The following is a 22317-nucleotide window of genomic DNA, read 5'->3' on the forward strand; positions in this document are numbered from 1 at the left end:
ATCTCTAGAATGTTGCTTTGATTGTATAGTTTAAAGGGGAACTGCTGTTATAATCTACATGTTAAAATGATGACTATTCCAGAGATTTGCATTAGAGAAAAATAAAATGTATTTCACACATGTCATGTGTATGTTCTGTTATGCTAAAATAATTAGGAAAAATTCTAGTGATGATGGATTCCTTTTGCTACAGAATAAGGGTGCTTTTGGATATATCCGTGGTATTTCACTTTCACAAGATGATTCTGAGTTGAGGAAGGAAATCAGCCTTGTAATTTAAAGTAATGACCAATAATTTTGTCATATCAATTTAATCTGCACATGGTAATTAGAGTTTTCAGGAAGCATTAGCAGCTGGGCTGTCACTTGGTGCTTATTGGAGGACTGTCAGCCGGTGTTTCTCTTTGTTTGTTTTCTCATCTTAATGGTTTGGAAAGAAGTTGGTGCTCTAGAAAGAATTGAGAAACAGGCCTGGCTTTGTGGATTTTTATCACCCTGCCAAGACCCTGTGCAACTTCCTCTCTGTTACCCACAGCAGAATACGGAAACCTGACTGCTGACAGCCACTTCTTCAATTGCAGTGGGGCAGGGGAGCGGGCTGGGAGGTGGGCTCTTCTTGTTTCTGCTGCTTGCTGTTGCCTTGGCATCCAAAGAGGAAAACAAGATGTGCCTGAAGATGGCTTTTCAGTTGTTTCTTACACTGATGGGTTTCCTTCTTTTCCCTCTCTCTGCTGTCCTGCAGTGCTGCAGTTGAAGCTCCAGCAGCGACGCACACGGGAGGAGCTGGTGAGCCAAGGGATCATGCCGCGTAAGTATCACTTAAACTCTTTGTCTTGGTGTTTTTATACATGTTTTTGCGAGGAGAAGGGTTTCACATACGATTTGAAAGATCAGGTTCTCTGTTTCTGCATGAAAAACATCATGTGTAACAGCCCCACCCTGTCCCACCCAACTTGGTCCATCTGAAGTGTTAGCGCACTAGGTACAGGGCCATCTCCAGTACTGAGGAAGACAGTAATAGCTGTAAACATAACTGTACTTGAAAACAATATTTGTATTTGATCACAGTGCACAACAGTCCTATGGAGAACATACTATGTTAGAAGTGGCTTATATATTTGACACATGCTGGTAATCAGTCTTCTAACAGGCTTCCTGCTTCTGCAGTTTCTGTTCTTGTTTGTCAGCTCTGCAGAACTCTTCGCCAGTTTTAACTTAGTATGTACTTATTCCGTAAACCAGCTGAAAACAGGCGGTGGTACAAGATGTTAACCTACAAGGGGCCCTGTTTATGTTTGCAGCTAGAAAACATATCTAGAAAGAGCCCTATGGGCATCAGCTCTTCCCCTTTCTGCAGGGGAAGGCAAAATCTATGGAGCCATGGAATTTTTATTTTCTGGGTGAACACATACCCTAATGTTAAGCTTTAATATATTAATTTTCAGGTTAGTGTTGGAGAACTTTGGGGCTTTGGTTTGGTTTGTTTTTTTCCTCCTTCCCCCTAGAATGCAAAAGGATAACTGACATACCGTTTTGTCATGCTTTAGTACCTCTGGACTAGATGACTTACAGGTAACAACTTGAAATATGACCAAAGAGCAAATGTTTTATTTCTGAGGTCCTCTCATTTTCACTGAACAGCTTTAGTAAAAGGCAATGGATCAGGTACATTTTCTTTTAAAAACCTTTCCTCTCCCCAATTTCACAAGCCTTACTTGAAAACAGCATAGTAATGAGGTGTTTCTCATCGCTTCTATTTCTGGGGTGTACACTGTAATATGACACAGTGATGTGACTTGTTGTCAACTCCCTCTGAATGAAGAGAAACTGTCAACAGCACTCTTGTCAGCTGAAGTGGCTCACTGGAAGGCAGTGAAATGCCCAAGATGTTTCTGAGACCCCTACTTAGAATTCTCTTAACAAATAAAAAAGGAAAGGTTGTCCTGTCTGGATACGTAGTACATCATGCCTGTCTTGTTTTTGCCTGGGGAATTTGTATACGTGCTTCTCCAAATTACACTTACTTTTGGATGAAAGACTAGTGTCCCAGGGCCTGTACCCTTTTAATAATACTTACCAGAAGAAAATGTTCCTGACTTCTTTGTGGTCTCCTGATTTAGGTGGGTATGTATGCAAATGCTGTATGTTTAGTACTGGCTTTCTTCAAAGTGTGTCTGGCCAAACTTGTGATTCCTGAGAGGGGTCTGTTTTGTGGGTCCTTTGAAAATGGGGCCCTTGCAAGTAATTCAAGTAAGGCACCCAGAGTAATTAGTTAGTCTTAAATTTGCTTAAAATACAGCCTAAATAATTAGTCTTTGCAGACTTGTGCCCCTTGTTGCTTCATTTAAGTCTCTTCCATGTGGGTTTTATGTTGGACCAAGGAAGAATGCTCAGTGAAATATCATTGTGAAAATACTGGTGACACATGAAAAGACCTTTTCTCCAGTGGAGAAAATCTACTTTAGTAGATCTGTTTTAAACATGGTTTGGAATTAGTTCTTCCAAGTCATGGTATCATTTCCCCATACCTGCCAATTAGAAATAACTACACATAGGGAAATGGTTGAAATATTATTTGTCTGGGCCATTTTTAATGAGAAGATCAGATGTGAGAATGATTATGATACTTAAAGCAGAAGTCCCTTTTTTAACCTGAGAAATACATAGGATGACTAGGGGCCGTGTTCTTCTTGAAGGCATTGCAGAGTCCCAACAGCTTTGCTTCTACTTTCAACAGTTCAGAATAGACATTTTTACTTACTACTGGCAATATGCAAGTTGTCCATTCATCAGTCTGCCCTCTACCCCCATCTATGGAAACACGTAGGTACTTAATCCTGTTCTCTGTCATCTACTACTAAACATGGCTGTACTGGGCCCCATGTCTCCCCCTTGAGTATGTTAGGAACCAAGCCCCACACAGCCCTTCATGCTGACTGAACAAAAATATAAAAGTGGGAATCTAGAGGATAGTTTGGTGTTAAAATAAATGAGCTGGATCACTTTTTCCATGTGAAATGCTGATTGACTTCTAGACTTAATTTTTCGTTTGGAGATCCTTCACACTCTTGAAAGACTTGTAGTAGTTGTGGCTCTGTCTATATTAGCATTATAGCTTGTGTCAGGAAGGTGCTTTTGAAGTGAAACTTCTAATTGCACCTGCCTTCTGTATGTTGCTTTGCACCATGAAATTAAGCTTGAGAGTTGAATTAAACTGGGATGAAAGAGGAAAGTATTCTGCCTACAGCTGATAGGCTTTCAGTCCATGCATTGAGACTGTAACTTGCCTGACACCACACCTCCCATTTCACCTTTACGCATAGAGTGTGGATGTCAGTTCCTCAGCATCAACTGTTTTTTCTATGCAAATTTGATCTTACTGTGCATGAACATCTACATGTTCAGTTAGATTTGCCTTTAATACAGATCAGTTCCTGGATCTTGTAGCCAAACAGATGTGCAAAAATCCATTAACCAAGTGTGATAAAAGTGAAAGGTTTTGTATTACATTACAAGCTACCTAGTGCGCATGCTCACTTTGGTACCTTTGGTTCCACTGACTCCAGTGTAAGTCTTACATAGTGTTATATTCAGCTTAGTGTCCTGGAAGAGAAATTTTATTTTAGGCTTCCATCAACACAAGATTTTTGGACACTGTAAAGGAGTGGAAGGAGACACATTTGTGTCATGTTAAAATGAGAATCACACTGCTTCTCTTTTGCTTGTTCACAGCAGAGCTGGGAATTGCTTACTTTTTTCCCATGTGGAATTTTGTTTATACGATAGAGAGGAAAGGCAAATGTCTCAACATTTTTTTAACCAGTACACTTAATCTCACTTGAATAACCTTTCCAACCCACCAGCCACCTACAGTAGAGCTTGCTTTACTAAAAGATTAGTGTATTATAATAAGAAATGAAACATTTATAAGCAGTGACAGGGGTTCAAAATAATGGGGGTTTATACTTCAGTGATTCTTCTTGCTTTTCTGTTACCACTTTGTGTAACCTTTTACTAGTAGCAGGATTCATTAGTTAAAGATTAAAATTCTCAATTGCCTCTAGGAAAGAGGTGGGAGGCAAATCTTCTCTTGCATCTGACATACCTGTGATTTGAGCTGGAAGGACTGTATTTAGAAGCACAGAGAGCCGAGTTTTCATATTTATTCAGGTTTTGCCCTGTTTTCTGATAGTGCAAACTGACAAGCTTTTTTGCTATATTTGCATTTTTTATAGCTATGCAGAGGTGATTTTCATCTTCTTGGCCTCATAAAATGAGAGCTAAACAAATTCTGCTGTCTGTGCTCAACTCTTTGTCATGCCATAGAAGAACAGTTAGATGCTGTCAGTTTTTACAGTGTCAAATTTAAAGGTTGCAGCTATTTGAAGTTTTTGTTGGGGGGTTATTAAACACCCAGTTTTCCGCCCTTGAAAGGAATGTCTAAAACAGTAGCTAATGTGCATTGGTGAAGAAAGATGTGTGGAAAGTATCTTCAACTAAAACAGCAAAAAATTTTAGGGGAGAGACATTTAGGGAATAAAGCACTATTCTGCTTTGCAAAATCTGTTGTGCTTTTTCTCTTTTGCAAGGTTTAAGCTTCACATGCCCATTGTTTTATCCACTGGGATTGTGATCTGTGGCTCTTGGCTGCAGACATAAAATACAGGCAAGCATGAAAGGTTGTCATGCGGCACAGTCCAGCAGGAAGGCTGTTGTTGTAACCATCAGATTCACCTAACCAGGTGAAACAGTGTAAGATAATTTCTAGGCGTGTTTCTTCTGTTGCTTTATAGCACTGCTTGGTGACTGTCTGAAAGGGCAGCCTTTGAAAAGGGCATCATCTGGACTTAAAGCTAGGAGTGAGGCTGTGATACATGCAGAGAATTTGTAGGAGTTTGTTTTTCGCTCCAGTGCATCTGGTGTTTGCCAGTTTTTGTGCTCACACAAAATATATATGCAGGTATACTGCATCCTGGAAAACAAACACCACAGAATCCAAAAAGAATGGAGTTTGTGCTGTTTTCTAATGTGACTGTTTTTACAGATGCTGAGGTGTTCCCATGCTGTAGGTCTGAATTACCAACACTCTGATGCTGTTTTCTGCTTGGACATGCAGCCTGTTAGTTGCATGAGCATATTTCATAATACAGGATTTGTGAATCTTGTGCTACTGGTTTCAGACCCTCCTAGGGAGTGCGTATTTTATCTCTGGACTACATGAGGGGAGTGTGCCATATTTCAATTGCAACACATCATACAATTCAGAATGACTGTAATAGAGTAGGTGGCCTAATGGTTATAATCTTATTAGGCTGCTCATATCACTAGCTGCATTTTTAGATTTGTTTTGTAGCAGTCAGGTTAATGAATAAAATTTAGTATTTGTTATAAAACTAAAATACAGTATTTGCTTTTTTTGGGGGTCTGTAAGACATTGCTTATAATTAATTCAAAAGGAATTTCCATTTACTGCAAGTGATTTAAGGATACAGAACACAGTTTGTGCTTCAGCATATCAGCATTGATCATCATCTAGGCAAAGCTTGTAACTGGTCTTCTGCATCCAGCACATCTACCATCAAAAGAAAACAAGGATCTTTGAGGTATCAGTTTCAGGAAGTGAAATGCTTACCACCTGTAAGTTATAAGTTTCTAAAGTTATATCTATAGACTTTTAACTTCAGGTGCAGTTCTTAATCTTTCAGTAATATTTAATTTTCCACATAAAGGCTAGGTTAGAAGGTGAACTGCTATGCTTATATAGAGGTTTACTGATTCACAAGTGTGGCAGAGTGGCTGCACAGCTGACATTTAAAGATTGCTGTGTGTTATATTTGAATTGCAGATAAACCACTCGCTTTAACACCCCAGAAGAGCTCTTCCTGCTCTCTGCTGCGTAACATGTTCCCATCATTCTCTCACTGCTTTACATATCAGGTCTTTATAATGATGTTCCCTATAGTTTTTGGAATATACTTACGGTAACAAAACAAAAATATGAATGTTTACTTCCCTGCCATCTAGTGTCTGCTCTTCAGCCCATTGGCAATTGCTTTACTTTCATACCTTTTTTTCCAAAAACCAAGTTGAAACTGTACTTTCATTTAGGATAGGGAGTTACGGACCGTAAATATCATTACTCCCAGACTTGTTTAATAAAATGTCCAAACCTGTAAAGTCTTTTAGATCTAAAAATAATAACACTTTTTCTTTAATATTCCATTTAACCTCTGAAACCTTGCTATTTCCTGGTTCATTGTGTATAAAATGGGACCTCAGATGTAGAGGCTGCAGTGAGACTTTTGATATACTTGATGTTATGCTCTGAGAGTAAGGCTGGAGCACTAAGCAGGTATTGTAAAACTGCTTTTGTTTGTAAAATAGACAAGAGCTGTAGAGGGCACTTGCAGATGTATTTCTGTTTGTGGCATGTAACACAAAGATTTGTAACTGGTTTTATTTTAATTGATCATCTACCTGTAACTTGCTTCCCAGAAATTATTTGGTGCTTTTTTGACTTTGATCTCTTGAGGTACAATTTGAAAGCCTTGAGGCTTGTGTGGAGATGTCTGTGCATTTGAGCTGACAGCCTTATTGTCTGGGGCCTAATAACGGCACCTGGTTTGTTTATATTTTTAGATAGCTGTCTGTGATTATTTTCCATGTGCTTATAACATCTGTGATTAATAAGACATGGTTTGAGCAGGAAAGCTCATTGTGTTAGTAATGAACTGTGCTGTTTGCCCTTTGTGATGCAGAAAGAAAAGGCCGTGCTTAGGCTGCGTTTAGTCCTTGATCCCTGCAATGATAAAAGATTTAACTCTGCCAGTTGCAAGAGAAACATAATAATTCAGGGGAGTAAAATCTGGTATGTAATACAGCTTTTTTTTCCCCTTTGTGTTCCCACAGTCATTCGTTGGCTGGGAATGGTCTTTCCTTTTTCTTCTCATGGCCCCACACTTCCCCCAGCCTGGGCACTCCATAAAGTTGTCAGAAGAGGTTGCAAAGGGTGATTATCCATCCAAGAAGCAGGCATGAAGTCTGGTTTAGGAATGTATGGATCAAACAGGTCCTGGTAGAAGTTCCTTGTCTAGCTTGTCCTTTTCAGCTTGGAGATGGCAGAGTCCTGATTGTAATGAAGCTTTATCTTTTTTATTTTTCATTTAAGGATCTAGGTAATATCTTCTGAATGCTAAGAGTTAATGGCAATGGACAGAGTGGGTTATACATTATCTGCACTTGCTGTAAATGTTTTTTGACACAAAGCTGTAGTCACCTATAGATCTGATAACTGTTACCATAGGTGACAGTTTCCATTTTGCTCCTGACGAGGATGAACTTTCTGAGAAATTATACACATCTGTTGGAGTTTAACTCATGTGGGCCCTGAAAAAATCTTAGCACTTTCTGTCAATAATTTTGCATGTTTTTCTGTGACAAACCTACACTTGAGCCTTTTCACACAGTTAAATGAAAATCTTCAGCAGCATCGTAAGGGAGATACTGCTGTAATAAAGTTACTGACAGTTTTGCTGAGTTCTGGATGTGGGCTGTGGAGAGGTGCTTGTTTCAGGTGTTGGAAGTAGCTCAGATGGTGCACGTCTCCATAGCGAGCTAAGCTGAGCTGGGGCAGGGTACCATAGTCCTGCCTATACATTTGCTTGGGCAGCCAGATCAAGGCCAGTTCAGGGAGCTGGAAAGTAGTAGTTCTGGGGAAAAGTTGCTCCGTGAGCCAGCATGCTGTACAGGCTCATGTAATAGGGAGGACTTGATAAAGCTGTAGCACTGTAACTGTAATGTCATTCTTTGGCAGGGCAGACATTTGCAACATGAAGGAGAAACTTTATCCAGCCGTCTTCTGAGACTAGAAATACTCATAATTCTTTAACCACAATGACACTGATATTGAAGGGTGTCATAGAAGGGCAAAGCTGCATTTGTTAGGGGGTCAGAGAAGTATTTCTCACCTTAATAAAAATATTTGGATTGTTATTTTTAGGTCAGTGTTAATTTTTAATTTTTCTGAGTTTATATATTGTGGAGTGTGAATAATCACAATTTACCAGTTATGGCTTCTTTTCATATCTTTAACTTAATACTCAGATCTTAGCCTTAATTCAAGGGGTGGGCTTACCAATGCCAGGGGTGTTACATCAGCAAGAATTCTCAAGTATGATCAGGTCTGTGTACCAGATGTGAAATTCTCTGGAGCTGTGTAAGGAGAAAAAGGTGCTGGTGGAGCTCTGTTTTCTCTCAACTGTGTATTTTCACATTTCTACAGCATACTGCTTTCTGATACTGCCCAACTAGCAAGATGACAGATCTTTCTGTACATGTGACTGTGTTTTTTGAATACTGTCTTCTTCCATGCTATGAGAAATGCTTTTTGAAAGTGGGGTGAAGATGAAGGGAAGAAGAAAATGCCAACTGCCTTTCTCTGTGATTCAAGTTTTGTGTCTCTTGCCAAATGTTATGCACCAAATGCTATGGGGTGGGAGCTCCACCCTGAACCGACAGAGGAAGTTGTTGAGCCTATTTGCAGCACTTTATTTCATCTTTTTACGAAAGTATAGTAAACAAGAGAGAAACTAAAATTCTGTTTGGAGCTGGGGTGAATAGCTGCAGCAGAAGGCCTTCTGCCGCTGAATTAACTCAGCGTGTCTGAGGTTGGGTTTGGACAGGACACGAACTTCTCTTTGTCATAGCAAAGAAAAATTTTACCTTTCCCTCAGACACTTACCTAACCAAAGAGCAAAATGCTTGACTCAGTATTTAAAATTTAGCTGTAGCCTTTCTACGAATACTGAGTGCTACCTGACCAACTTATTTGCAGTTAAAATGTCACCTTGCTGTCTATGATGATGTAGATAACATGGCCAAGAATAGCTCATGTGCTATCTCTCCTCTGTCAGCCTACATGTCTGAGAGCCTACAATAATGATCTTACCCATTGCAGAAAGTTTTGCAGCTTCTCCTAAACCAGACAGTTGAGCTATGATGACCTGTGAAGATCCTTTTGCCTTCTTTTCTTCCCTTTGTTTGGTTCCTTGCAAACCTTGGTGTCTTCTGTCAGCTGCATAAGCAAATGCAGGGACTACAGACAGACATTTTTACCTCTTTTTCTCAGCAGTTTCATCAGTCCCCTTCCCTTGGTGTGTTTTGTTCTTAAAGTGACTGAATTCAGTTCTGATTCCACTTATGTCTCACACTAGGTAACAGGAACTTGAAGATCTACACATGAATATCTTTGAAAGCTTTGCAAGGCTAAAATTTGCTTTTGTACACTGTAGGGTAGCCCTGAACAGAAATGTCTGACCCATTTTGCCTGGCTTTTTGTCTCTGCTATTAAACTGGAGATTTGGGGTTGATTCCTGGGCCTTGATTCAGTCTGTTTATAGCAGCACCAGTCTGAAACTTTGCAGCAGTATTTTCCTTCCTTCACACATTGCCATCTTCAGAGTGTGGCTTGGAGTGTAGAACACTGAACTCATGCATTGCAGTTTTGAACCCTCTTTTATAGGAATTAATACATTGCTTTGAAGTGAAGAGTAGCAACTTCCATCTCTGTTTGGAAAGGTTGCATGATTGTAGACGGTCCTGTGTGCTGCTGCACAGTTTTGGGGGGTTAGATGGAAGGACAATAGTTGCAGTGTATAGCTGCAAACATTTTTGAAGCAGGGTGGAGGCACAAAACAGTTGCATCATTGATCTCCAGGGAGATTTCTCATGGTAGCTAAGGGTGTGACCACAAAGATACTAATGCTTCAGGAATTCTGGTGATGAAGCATAAAAATGGTCCACAAGCATCAGAGATATGAAAAAAATAGGATGCATGTGGTAGGAATTTCATGAGATCCTTGATAGCCAGCCCATCTGTGACAGGAAAATCACATCCTGCTGTCAGTCATTTAAGGGTGAGGGGTAAAGCTCATCCTTATAACTGTAAATGCTGCAGATTGCCAGATGGTTGTCCAAGTGGGGCAAAAGTATGTACAACTCAGTGAAGGGCACCTTCTGGCCTGTGCTATCCCAAACCCTGTTGATGATGCTGTCATCCCTTCTATCACTATGCCATTTTTAGTGCTTGTTCAGCCATTTGTAACAACAGGCTGTTTTCCTAAGGTGAATGGGGCAATCTGAAGACATAGGAGCCGTGGTTCAGCAATGTGGGGACTCCTGCTGCAGCACTGCCCTTAAACCCAGCCTCTTGTTTCTGGCTTTGGCAGGGCAGTTGTGCTCAGCTTTGCTGACACTATTATTTGTGGAACCATGCTGTAAACCAGTGTACCAATACAAGTTAAAATTACTGTTTCAAAACAACTGTGATCTGAGTTCACAGAAGGTTTTGTCAGCATAACTGAGGGCTGACATGCTTTATCCCAGGCCTATGTACAGCAACAAGGGCAGAAAGTATAACCGCAGTTCACTGATAATGAAAATACTGTGCACATACAATATAGAAACAAAATCAGGCAGGCAAAAGGTACAACTAACTGAAACTGGGCATTGCAGAATTTACTTCTGCATTCTCCAATATCTCAGTAGAAGAGAAACAAAGGAATTGTTTTCTGCATACAGTGGAAAACAAAAACTCTCAACAGCTCAGACGACTGTTGTAGTTTGGCAAGTTTGTTTTTTCTCTGGCAGCACTCTGTCCTCATGAGGGGCTCATAAAGTTTTGCTGCCAAAGCCGAATCAAGTTAACTAGAGGGGCAAGTGCCCTGGGGAAATGCTGGAGATATTTCATGGTGACAGTTCCTTTGTATAGCTTCTTGTGCAGTATGAGTGCAACTGGAGCATCAGTGGCAAGGCAGAAATACTGGGACATGGGGGAGGGTGATAAAGAGCTCATTATTTACCTACCACCACACTAAATATTTGTTGAACTGCCTCCCCAGGAAGTCAGGGTGTTACACTTTTTGCACTTCTTGGGTTCAGTAAGTTGCTTAACAGAGGCTTACTTGATGGTTTTGTAAGCAAGATGGGACAACTTGAAGCTGTGGTTGTAGCTGATGAGAGAACAGTATTGGAATAAAGGCTTGGTGATAGACTGGGAGGATGTCTTGAGTAGGGCTTTTGGGTGGAGTGGGGAGAGAGAAGGTCAGTGTCTGATAGATACTATTCAGTATTTTCAATAATTTGATTTAAACAAGAGAACTGTGCATATTTATTAAACTTGCAAGTTAGGAGGTTGTGAAGAGGACAGGTTTGGGACTCACAGTGTTGGGAGAAGCTGAGAAGTACTGGGCAAAACCAAAGAAAGAATGCAGAGTTCTACATTTTGGTATGTCTAGTCCATAGCATTAATTGAAGATGAAGGATGGCTAGCTAGATAGCAGCTCTGCAGAGGAGGTCTGGAGACCTTTCATGGTTTGTGAGCCAAGCACAAGTGAACATGTTAATGCACTTTATTTACACAAGAAAAGACAAACTGGCTGGATCATAGGCCTGAGAAGTGTTATTTAATAACCATTCACTTTTATAAAAGCTGATAAAGCCTAGGTTGGAATATGTACCAGATTTTGGACACTGTACTTCAAGAAGTATGGCAAACAAATGGAAGGAGTGCAAAAGTAAGTAAACAAGCAAAGGTCTGGGAAATGTTCACCTATGAGGGGAGGTTGGAGCAACTGGCTTTGGTCATTTAGTATAACAGAAGACTGTAGGAAAACCTAAGTTTTTAAATACATAGGGATAGATGCAAATAGGAAGAGGATAAATTGTTCTCTGTAATGATTGCAGGTAAGGCAGGAAATAATGAGTGCAAATTATAAGAAGGGAAATATAAGTTAGGCAGTGTCCTGGTTTCAGCTGGGATAGAGTTTTTTTCTTCCTAGTGGCTGGTACAATGCTGTGTACCTTCAGGAAGGTTTTTACATAGTAAAGACATCTATGCACTGCGATAATTTCTTTGCAATAATATCACTTTTTTTCATGAGAACTCTTCAAGAACAGGTTGGATGAACTACTGTAAGGAATAGTTCAGGATATTTTATCCAGTCTGAGAGGTCAAAGGCATTAGGTGATTGGAGTTTCTTCAGCCCTATGTGATGGTTATAGCTGGTTGTATCTGCTGCTTTAAGTACCAAATTCTGTGGACACAAATTCTGTGTCAGTGATAGAAATGCTGCCCCTTTCCTACCTGGTTACTACTGCTGCTGCTCCACCAGCTAAGCTTGCATACACCATTAGAATGAGCCAAAAGAGCTGTTATAGCTGAGAACAGTAGACCTTTGTCAATATGGGTCATTTTGAACAGCACTTGGGTTGAGCAAGCCAGAAGGGTACAGGGGTAGGGACAGTTTTTCAGGGATCAGTGCCAAGTAGCTGGGAAGGGCAGTGAAAGGATCTGGAGAAGGGGCATATTTGCTCTGTGGGTCGCCTGTAGAGTTTACCCAGAGCCTTACTGCTTGAGATTTCTTCATAGGATCTTTATTTTCTTTTCCATTTACTATAATGCAGTTAACAGAATTGCTTGTTTCACAGCTCTGGGCTATGTAGTCATTTCAAATCCTGAAAAATGTGCAAGGCTTCTTGTGTTAGCTTCTGCAGGATAATGATCTACAATAGACACACTCTCCTAACATGTCAGCCCCATCCTAGACTGCTGAGGGAAGCAGCGAAGGATTTGTGCCCTCTTGACATTTTCAGAGGTCGAATATGAAGTCTTCTGTCATGTTGCCAGCCCAGATAGCTACAACCCAGTGTTTGTTTCCAGAGGACTCGTCATTAGAGACTGAAATTGTTCTTTACAAGATCCTTGCCGTGGCAGTTTTACATTACTTACTATTAAATGTGTATGTGTTGGAAGGAGAGTTTTTCTTTTTTGTGTGTTTCTATTGCTCAGGGATTCTTTTCTTCTTGCTTTGCTCTTCTGTATGCAAGAATTTTCCTGGACTACCTGTCACATCAGCTGAACTCCTGCAGTGATTTTCCTGACCATTTGCTACGGTCAGGGAAATGTCACTTAAAGTTCATTGCTGCCTCTTAACTGACGGAATAGGTAAGCAGGAAAGGGAGAGTAAAGAATTACTGCCATGTCTGCACGTTCTGGTGCTAGAGAGCTTTTGAAGACTCAAGATGAAACCTGCTTCGCTTCTCTCCAGTGTAGATTTTTATACCAATTTATCTATTGCATGGTATCTTTTCCCAGATGTAACTGAACTTTTAGTTCACTTTTCTATGATATGCATACAATGAAAGAAATGTGTGTTTAAGTTCAATCCATGCATATTCAGAAGCAGGTCATGCTGCTTGAAAAGAATATTTCCCAGTATTATTTGTTGTTCGCTCTTTATCAAAGTATGATGGTGAGGCTGCCCGGAAGCTGATGTCTCAGCCAGCCAGGGAAGGTTTTTGTATTATATTTGCAGTTATTGCAAAACCATATCTCTACCTTTATCCCAGAGTGCAGTCAATGCACTCCCATTTCACAGCTTACATAACTACCTGGTGATTTCTGTCCATAACTGTACAAAACTATCTTTAATCTCAATAGGAACTATTTATCCCATCATTATAGGGGTCTGTGTACTCACTATGGTTAGTTTTCAATTATCGTTATTCTATTCTACAGATTATTCTTCATTTCTGTAGTCAGAATTCCTGGCCTATAGGCTAAATTCTACTGTTTACTCCATTAGAACTTAGAAGAACAGAACGTGTGTCTTGTCTTTGACTACTCCATTTTATTCTCAAATACACAAAAGTGTTTAGGAGTCTACATATGCATTAGAAATATTTTCATACATGGCATTTATGCAAGGGCTTCTTTTTTTATAGTCTTTTGAGATTTTGTTATGAAGTTACATTTGAGAAGTATTTAATCATTGGTCTTAAGTGAAAAATAATGTGTAGACTATGTTTCATAGGGCTTAGATGCAATACTTTGGAGTTACTATCTGTACAAGTTTAGATTTCTGTCTTCGTAAGACTTGGCAATTTATTTTTAAAGATGAAGCTTCTTAATTTAGCTGTTTTAACTTGATGGTACTTTAGAGACTTCACAAGGCAGTTGAATGAGTTGAGTGTTTCAGAAATATGAAAAGAAGTTACTATGTTCCCTGCAGCTAGTTCTGAATGCAAACCACAATGTGACCATTTTAAAAAGCAAGCTACTTGCAGATTCAGGAAGACCATGAGTAGCTAGTGACACCATGGTCACCCTCTTTCTCCTGTTTTACTGTGGGACGTGAGCTTTGTGTGCTCCAGAAGAGCAGAGAGGCAGAGTGAGAGATTCCTCCAGGGTTAGTACGGTCCTGGACAGCAGAGGATCGGTTTCTCTAAAACATGATCCATTTTGGCTCTGGTTTTATACTGAGTCTGAGGGGGTGAGGAGGTCTGTTATATGGAGAGCTGCTGCTAATTCCTCACGTCTTGGTTTTCTGTCAACAGGCAGATGTACTTTCCTGTCTAAGGGTTCCTGTTCTCACTACAGTTCCTCTGACATGGAGCAATATATATGTCCTGTGGACCTGTAGAATTTGAAACCAGCCCTTGCATATACACAAAACACAGGTGCAGATTAAGGGAAGACTTGTAGCTTCCTTTGACATTTAAAGGTAGTAAAGAGAATTAACAGTTCATTAAGATTGTCCCACATCCTTCAAACATTTCATGTATTTCTTCAGTGTTTCAATGTCATTCCCTTACTTAAGGGTCCCGATAATCTTACTCTGCATTGAGGCTTTAAATGCAGTTGTTGGGGTACTGTTTCTGACTCAGGTTCTTGGACCCAACTTTGTCAACAGTGGTTAGTTCTACTAGAAGTGCACATGTTAGTCTCTTCAGCAGCCCACGTAAAGTCCAGGTCAGTTCCTGTAGCTCCTGTGCTGGCAAATGGAGTATGTTAATTGACATTGCTTTATACTAGCTGGAGACCTGGTCCAGTGTGTTGAAAGATGCAAGAGGCAGTTGCCGCGGTGTTTTTAACTTAGTTGGCCCAAAAGGATGTGCAGTTCGTCATTCTCACTGATTCTCTAAATGTTTTCCTCTCAACAGCTCTGAAAAGTCCAGCTGCATTTCATGAACAAAGAAGGAGTTTGGAGCGGGCCAGGGTAAGATCCAGTATTGTCCTGAATGTTTTGGGAAGGTAAAGAGTAGTATTTTGGGCATCCTGTAGCTATAAATGTGATGCAGAAAAGAATCATTCATGGTTTGGATGTGATACAGCACTATATGAGATGTATTGGATGCGATGTTCTTTAGCTTGTATGTAGTGGTGATTAACCCTCAGTTGTTCCTGAAAACCATTGAATACGATGCCTGGATTTCCCCAGAAGTCTTATTTCTGGAAGTCACTGACGCTCTTCTTCCCCACTGTCCATCTACTTTACATTTTTATTTTTATGGTGTCTGGTTTTGCCCTTAAATGCTCCTATCATGTATAGCTCAGTTCCACCTTAGAGGAAACCGTATGGTTTCTCTGTTACCTGCACATGCACTTGTTTATCTAGGCCATCAGACATGGAAAATTTAATGGAGAGGATCCCTCCGCCCCCCAAAAAAAAAATCACACAGACTTCTGGCTGTATGGAAAGAGGAAGCCAGGCGTCACACTTCATGTGGTACCTTTGCTAACTGGGGGTTTCTTGATGATTTCTGTTCCTCAAAAAGCCTCTGGCGATAGTTTTATTTTTCTGATTAGCCTGCAGGGGACCAAAACCTGTTATGACTGCTGGGCTAAAGTTTGTTTTAAAAGTGAAAGCAACATAAGTTAATAAATTACAGCTGTGATTAAGATCTGTAAAGGAGCGTTAACACTTTAAACAGTGGAAGGATTGGAACAGAGGACTTTGCATTAAGACCAGTGTCCCAAAGGCTTTTCTTTCTTCTTTCTCTTTTTTTTTCTAAAACCTTCTTATTAAGTTAATATTTTGGTGGAGCAATTCAGCAAGTATGGTGTAGTTTTCTGATTAATATTTATTTTCTCTGAAGGCCCACCCTGATGGCTAGTACTTACCAGTCAGTTATCCACTGCTCCCAGATTCCCATTCCTAAGCTCTGTAAAGGGTAATGTGCCCAGGCGGGGTCATCAGGGGCATTGCTCTGTAGAATGTTCTCCGAAGACAGCTAAAAGCAGCTCTGTAAATTAAATGAGTCGTCTTGTAGCATTTAGATGCTGCCTGCCAAGGAACTGAATAGGGTGTTTAACTTAACAACTAACGTATCTCTAAACCAATAAAAAAGAATGCCCAAACCACAAGTCAGCCACCAGTCTATGAAAGTATTTGCTGTGAGCAATGGAACCAGTGCATTTATCTTTAATGCAAAAAGAAATGTCTTGAATTTCACCCTTACAAATTAGTGGTGTTGCATAGAAGGGGAAAAGAGAGTTTTAGCTCTTGAGGAAGTCTTTTACAGTTTCTGTTCTGCAGGCCAGCAGTGCACAGTTTGACTGAGGCGATTACAGTAGAAGGTCATCTTTAGAATAAGCTCATTCTCTGGGTGTTCTGGAACAGAAGATATGCCCCTTCTCTGTTCTGTGTTTGTTTAGATCTCAGCAGCAACTAAAGATGCTTTTTTCTCTTCTTTGTGCTGTCCAAGATTACCTCACTCCTGAAATTGGTTCTTGCTTGTCTGTCTTTTCTGCAGACAGAGGACTATCTGAAACGGAAAATCCGGTCCCGTCCGGAGAGATCAGAGCTGGTTAGGATGCACATTCTGGAAGGTATGGCATGTGCTAAACAGGAAAACATGAACAATAAACTGTATCATAAATACTTATTTATCAGCTTTCTATTTCGCCTCTGATCCCCAAGTCTTTCTCTCAGTTGAGAGCAGGCTCTTCTGATCATGCCTCTTGCATGATTTCTTGGGTGGAATTCCACTCTGCTTAATGGAGATTCTTAGAAGAATCTGTTATGTGAACTCAACTTGTGCAGTTTCGTGTAGCTGCGCAACAATGTAAGAGAATGACCATGGATTGCACTTCTATTAAGGGAAGAGACTACAAAATATCCAAGAGAGAGTAAGACAGATTTGCTGAAATTAGTAATAAGCACCTCAGTTTTGGAAAGGGGGTACTGTGCTGCTGCTGAGTACCACATCTTTGGCCAAAATTGAGTTACATCAGTTTGAGAGCAATAAATTTGTCCTATGCTAGAGTCACAAGGGCTACTATAGTTATAACTTAAATACACATAACTATCATATCTTTATAGTGCGTAGTTGTCTGTTGTTATCTGCAACTATTTTTCTGTAGTTACCTACTGTTATTTACAGTAACCTTTCTGCACAGAAGTAAAATACTGCTGAAGTGCAATAGGTCGACCATTGCTGAATTGATACCATTTTATTTACTTTTCCCCAAACAGAGACCTCGGCTGAACCCTCCTTGCAGGCTAAGCAGCTGAAGCTAAAGAGAGCCAGACTGGCAGATGACCTCAATGAGAAGATAGCGCAGAGGCCAGGTCCCATGGAGCTGGTGGAGAAGAACATCTTGCCTGTGGAATCAAGCCTGAAGGAAGCCATTATCGGTAAGGCCTGAGGAGGATCTGTGCTGAGGACATTTCCCACAGCAGCTGTGATTTCCTATCAGTCCTTCTGCCTGTCTAAGATAGTGCAGCCCCTTGGTTGGTCTTGTTTTTCTGTCTCAGAATCACAAGCTTTCAGCCCCAAGGATTCTGAAAAACAGAACTCCCTTCAGCCAGATGGTACTATGAAGAGATTAAATTATAGGGAGCATGGATGTCCCAGAATAACGTGAAAGCAATTGCATACCCTAAAGACTTGAAAGGCTGTTGAAGGTTGCATTCCATAGATTCTCTCATTAGAGATCCTTCTCTCAGTCTGACATGTCAGCAGCCTTGGTCAGGGAGAACCTACTGACTTACTCAGATCAGGGAGAAGAGACAGAATATAAACAGGTGTGGTGAAACAAAAGCTGTCTGTGAACTTAAAAACTTCAGAGGATTCAACCCCTTTAAAAATAAACCAGAACAGATGTAAATCCTGCCAGTGCCATTCCAAGGGCTGAAAGGAATGCTGAGGAATAGCCTTCCCACTGCCTCAGCAGTGCTCTTTTCCGTCTCCCCAGACTGAACAGTCTGTGTGTATCTGTGGTTATTCATCCCCTTAAACATGCACAGCTACTTTAAAGACAAATGGAACACAACTGTGAACAAGATGGAATACTTTTTATGAAAAAGGAAAAGCACACTATTGTGGGAGAGCCTGACTTCACCATTGCACAAGAAGTGGTTGAGGAAGAGAAAGAATGAACTTCTAAACTGGAGCATTAGAGATGTGGCTTCCTTCTGACTGAGCAAAGAACATCTCTCTGGATTTCTGTTGTTTCTGTGTTAGGTGCAAATGATAGTATTTTCATGTTTACCAGGATTAATTTGAGATAATGTAATCTAAAAACCACAAATGTACACTCACATGAATTTGTCTGCTGGGCCTGTAGATAGACACATAATCCATAGCCTTTGTTGCTTTGCTGGGAAGACTAAAGGGCAGTTTGGGATTCTGTCTTGAAGAGGCATTCTGCCTTCCACCACACAGGATGAATATCAGAGAAATCATGACTCAACCTTACAGTGTCTAACCTTCTTTGGTGCCCATGCCACAGAACTGGGTTTGGGCAGAGTTAAGTAGCACTTGTCCTGAGCTTGTCTGGCTAAGAAGCAAGGGAAGTGATTCACCCCAGTCTGCATTATTTTATTCTCCTGACAATGGAGATGGGTGTAAACACAACTGATTCAGTTTGGGCTGTGCTCTGTCATTTTTAGTTGGTGCTTTGAGCACAGCTCAGACGCATCTCTCTCCATATCTTCATTAATCTTCATGAAACATCTAGTGTCAAGTGAAATAATTCCTTATTCCACTTCAAAGACCACAGTTGATGTTTGTGTTTTTAGTTGGACAGGTGAACTACCCAAAGGTTGCAGACAATTCCTCCTTTGATGAGGACAGCAGTGATGCCCTCTCCCCAGAACAGCCAGCCAGCCATGAGTCCCAGGGGTCTGTCCCATCACCGATGGACTCCCGGATTTGTGAGCCTCTCCCTAGCACCACTGGCACATCAGTAGCTCAGGTGAGAATGTGGTGGCTTCCTGCAGTGCCCTGGAGCTTCACAGCTACTGCTGATTTCTGGCAGAGGATCCTAAAAAGTGAGACCAAGGGATCCTTAAAAGGTATAGTCTGTGAGATTTCACAAGGGGTCTTGGCTCTGTGTAGCATTCATGAAGTCCTCTGGTTATTCAGAAGCCCCCATAGTAGTGCCGTGTGGGGAAGGGGAGCAACCCTCACTTGTTGATACAGCCTGTGTGTGACTGATTCTGGTGGGCAAAGCTGGGAGGTAAAAGTGTGGGGTTTTGGTTCATTTTCTCCCCTGAGAAGATGTGCTGCTTCTCAGGGATAACTGGAGCAGTGAGTTAAAAGAGTCAGATTAATGACTTGAAACCTGTGCCGCTTCCCTGTAAGTGGGCATTTCCTGCACTCTCTTTACACTGTTTTCTTCCTTGTATGTGTATTTATCATGCCTTCTTTTGTGTCTGCAGGGTACATCCCAATTGCAGATCAGCGCAGACTCCAGTGAAACACTTTTCCTACCTGAACAGCCACCCCCACCTCTGCCACCTCCACCTCTTCTGCCCCCTAGTCTTACCAATGGAGCAGCTCTTACTGCTGCCAAGCCTCCACCAACACTCATTAAGGTACTATTTTGGCTGATTTCTTCATAATTGTAATCTGAAGGAAGATAAGATGGTTACTCTGAAGAAGGTTTGGAGCTGGAAATACTATATTGACAGCTGCCAAGGAGGGAAAGCTGATTTCTTGTGTGCATCTTCCTCTGACACTGGTTGTAACATATTTAACATTCTGTAAAATGGGTCCTGAATGCAGAATGTTTTGAAACAATCAGGAGTATCTGAGTGAGTCCGCACTGGATGAGCAAGTGATCTGGTGTGCTGGAAAAGGTGACCTGAATTATGGTGCAGTGTAAGCTGCTGCAGGTGCTGTGGCCATACTGTTGCCTAAGTTAGAGAGGCAAGGAAAGACGCTGAGGTCAAATCTGGAGAATTTTGAAATGAAAATTCCAGTGTATGTTCTGGTTTACATGGGGTGTTATATTATTTCAGTGTTTCCATTCTTATTTACTTCCTCCTTTTTTTCTAAATAGCAAAGCCAGCCCAAGTCTGCTAGTGAGAAGTCTCAGCGCAGTAAAAAAGCCAAGGAGTTGAAGCCAAAAGTCAAGAAGCTTAAATATCATCAGTATATTCCCCCGGACCAAAAGCAGGACAAGGGAGCTCCTCCCATGGATTCATCCTATGCCAAAATACTGCAGCAGCAGCAGCTCTTTCTCCAGCTTCAGATCCTCAACCAGCAGCAGCAGCACTACAACTATCAGACCATCCTGCCAGCCCCACCAAAGTATGGGTCCTAAATGGCAGCTCTCTCTTAGGAAGCACTTGCTTTCCCAGTACTGTTATTAGAGGCAATGTGTTCTGGGGTGAGGTGTGGTGATTGGGTGTAATACATTTACATTTTTTTAGGTTGCAGCAGACCTCAAAAAGGGCCTGAAGTGAGTCAGTTGCCAGTCATGGATATAGTCAAAGGCATTGGTGTGGTTTAATGTCTATGATGGCACTAGTGACCCAGATGTTTCTGAACTATGTGATTGCTGACACTAAGGGCCTTCATTGCCTTTGTAGTTTGGTTTTGATGCCTCTGTTTTTTCTTTCCCTGCAGGCCTCCAGGAGAGCAGCAGAGTGGTGCCAGTGCTCCTGCTGTGCGCAGTCTCTCTGCCACAGTCAGCAGCGCATCTTCAGTACCTTCTGGTTCCAGTGGGCTGATGCGACAAAACAGTAATGCTGCAGTGGGCAAGCCTGGCCCTCTGCCTGCCAACCTAGATGAGATGAAGGTAAATACCTGTGAAGCTGCATATCCCCTTTTTTGCCATCGTTTGAGGGCAGTACTGAACAATGTTGCTGCCCCAGAGCAGGGCTGAAGTGGGCTGACAGGATTTAGTGACAGCAGCTGGTATTGCTACCCTGCAGTCTGTACCTGTGGTGCAGGTTTGTTGGCCTGCAGGAGGCCTTTGCCTCATGGCTCTGGTAACTGTTAAGTTGTTCTGGATAGAGTCTATGTTCTCTGAATGTTCCCCCCTTTTTTTCCCTGATTCAGGTAGCAGAGCTGAAGCAAGAGCTGAAGTTGAGGGCCTTGCCTGTCTCAGGCACAAAGACAGACCTGATTGAGCGTCTCAGAGCTTACCAAGAGCAGAATGGAGCAGCCGGCCAAACAACCCCCACTCCCAAGCCCAGCACAGCAGCCATGCTCCCAAAAGCTGCCGAAGTGGTGGTAGCCTTCCCAGCTGCCAGGCTGAGCACAGGGCCAGCCCTGGTCACCACTGGCATTGCACCAGCAGAAGTAGTTGTGGCCACAGTCACCGGTGGTGGTGTGATGAAGTTTGGCAGCACAGGCTCAACTCCTCCTGTTTCTCCAACTCCTTCTGAGCGCTCGCAGATGAGCACAGGGGATGAGAACTCAGCCACTGGAGACACCTTTGGAGAGATGGTGACCTCACCCCTAACCCAGCTCACCTTGCAGGCGTCTCCAGTGCAGTTCCTGGTGAAGGAAGAAAGCTCCAAGTCTGCCTCCTGCAGTGTAAATGCAGCACCCAGGTCGGAACAGTGTAGCACTGGTAACAGCAAAGATGCAGAAGTTAGGGACAAAGACCAGATGCTGCAGGAGAAGGACAAGCAGATCGAGGAACTCACCCGCATGCTGAAGCAGAAGCAGCAGCTGGTTGAGATGCTTAGACTACAACTGGAGCAGGAGAAGCGCTCTCAGCAGTCACTACCAGCCCCAGCGGCTGCAGGAGAAGGAACAGCCCTTGCCTCCAACCCAGTAGCGTTTGGCATTCAGGTCAAGAGTGAAAATGGTTTTCTGAGTTGCCAGTCTGCAAAGCAATCCAGTGGCCAAACAGACCAACTCAGCCCTGCACCAACCGCTAGCCAAATGGACACTTCGAATCCAAGCCCAGTGCCAAAGAAAGCCGTGATGGTGAAGCAGGAGGTGCCAGCCACGGAAACAGAGCCACCGTGCCAGTCCCACAGCCCGCGGCTTTTCCTTGGACAGCAAGGGAGCTCCCTGAGCGACCTTATCAAGGGCAGTCCGCCCCCCACCCTCATCACCGACTCCACAGGGACCCACATCGTCCTCACCGTGACCAAGCAGAGCACCGAGAGGCAGGGCCTCTCTCCCCATGGGAAGGCAGGGAGTAGCTGCCCGACCTTGCAGGTGGGCAAGGGTTAAATCACATCCCTGCTGCAGGCAGTTGGCTTGCTCTCTCCCTCTTCCTGATTCTGG

The 22317-nt window shown here is 42.1% G+C and overlaps 1 protein-coding gene across 2 annotated transcripts in view; it reads left to right on the top strand.

Moving 5' to 3' along the window:
* The window catches only part of MRTFA (myocardin related transcription factor A), a 68596-nt gene that overhangs the window by 41146 nt on the left and 5133 nt on the right, over positions 1-22317 (top strand). For both annotated transcript variants that reach the window (XM_031049915.2, XM_031049916.2), the window contains exons 2-10: positions 743-808; positions 15001-15056; positions 16594-16669; positions 17316-17477; positions 18864-19039; positions 19506-19661; positions 20129-20379; positions 20698-20869; positions 21133-22248. In XM_031049915.2, the coding sequence (XP_030905775.2) occupies positions 743-808; positions 15001-15056; positions 16594-16669; positions 17316-17477; positions 18864-19039; positions 19506-19661; positions 20129-20379; positions 20698-20869; positions 21133-22248 (2231 nt within the window). The remainder of the gene's footprint in view (positions 1-742; positions 809-15000; positions 15057-16593; positions 16670-17315; positions 17478-18863; positions 19040-19505; positions 19662-20128; positions 20380-20697; positions 20870-21132; positions 22249-22317) is intronic.

This window comes from Melopsittacus undulatus, chromosome 5, assembly GCF_012275295.1.
Source record: "Melopsittacus undulatus isolate bMelUnd1 chromosome 5, bMelUnd1.mat.Z, whole genome shotgun sequence".
Lineage (NCBI taxonomy): Eukaryota > Metazoa > Chordata > Aves > Psittaciformes > Psittaculidae > Melopsittacus > Melopsittacus undulatus.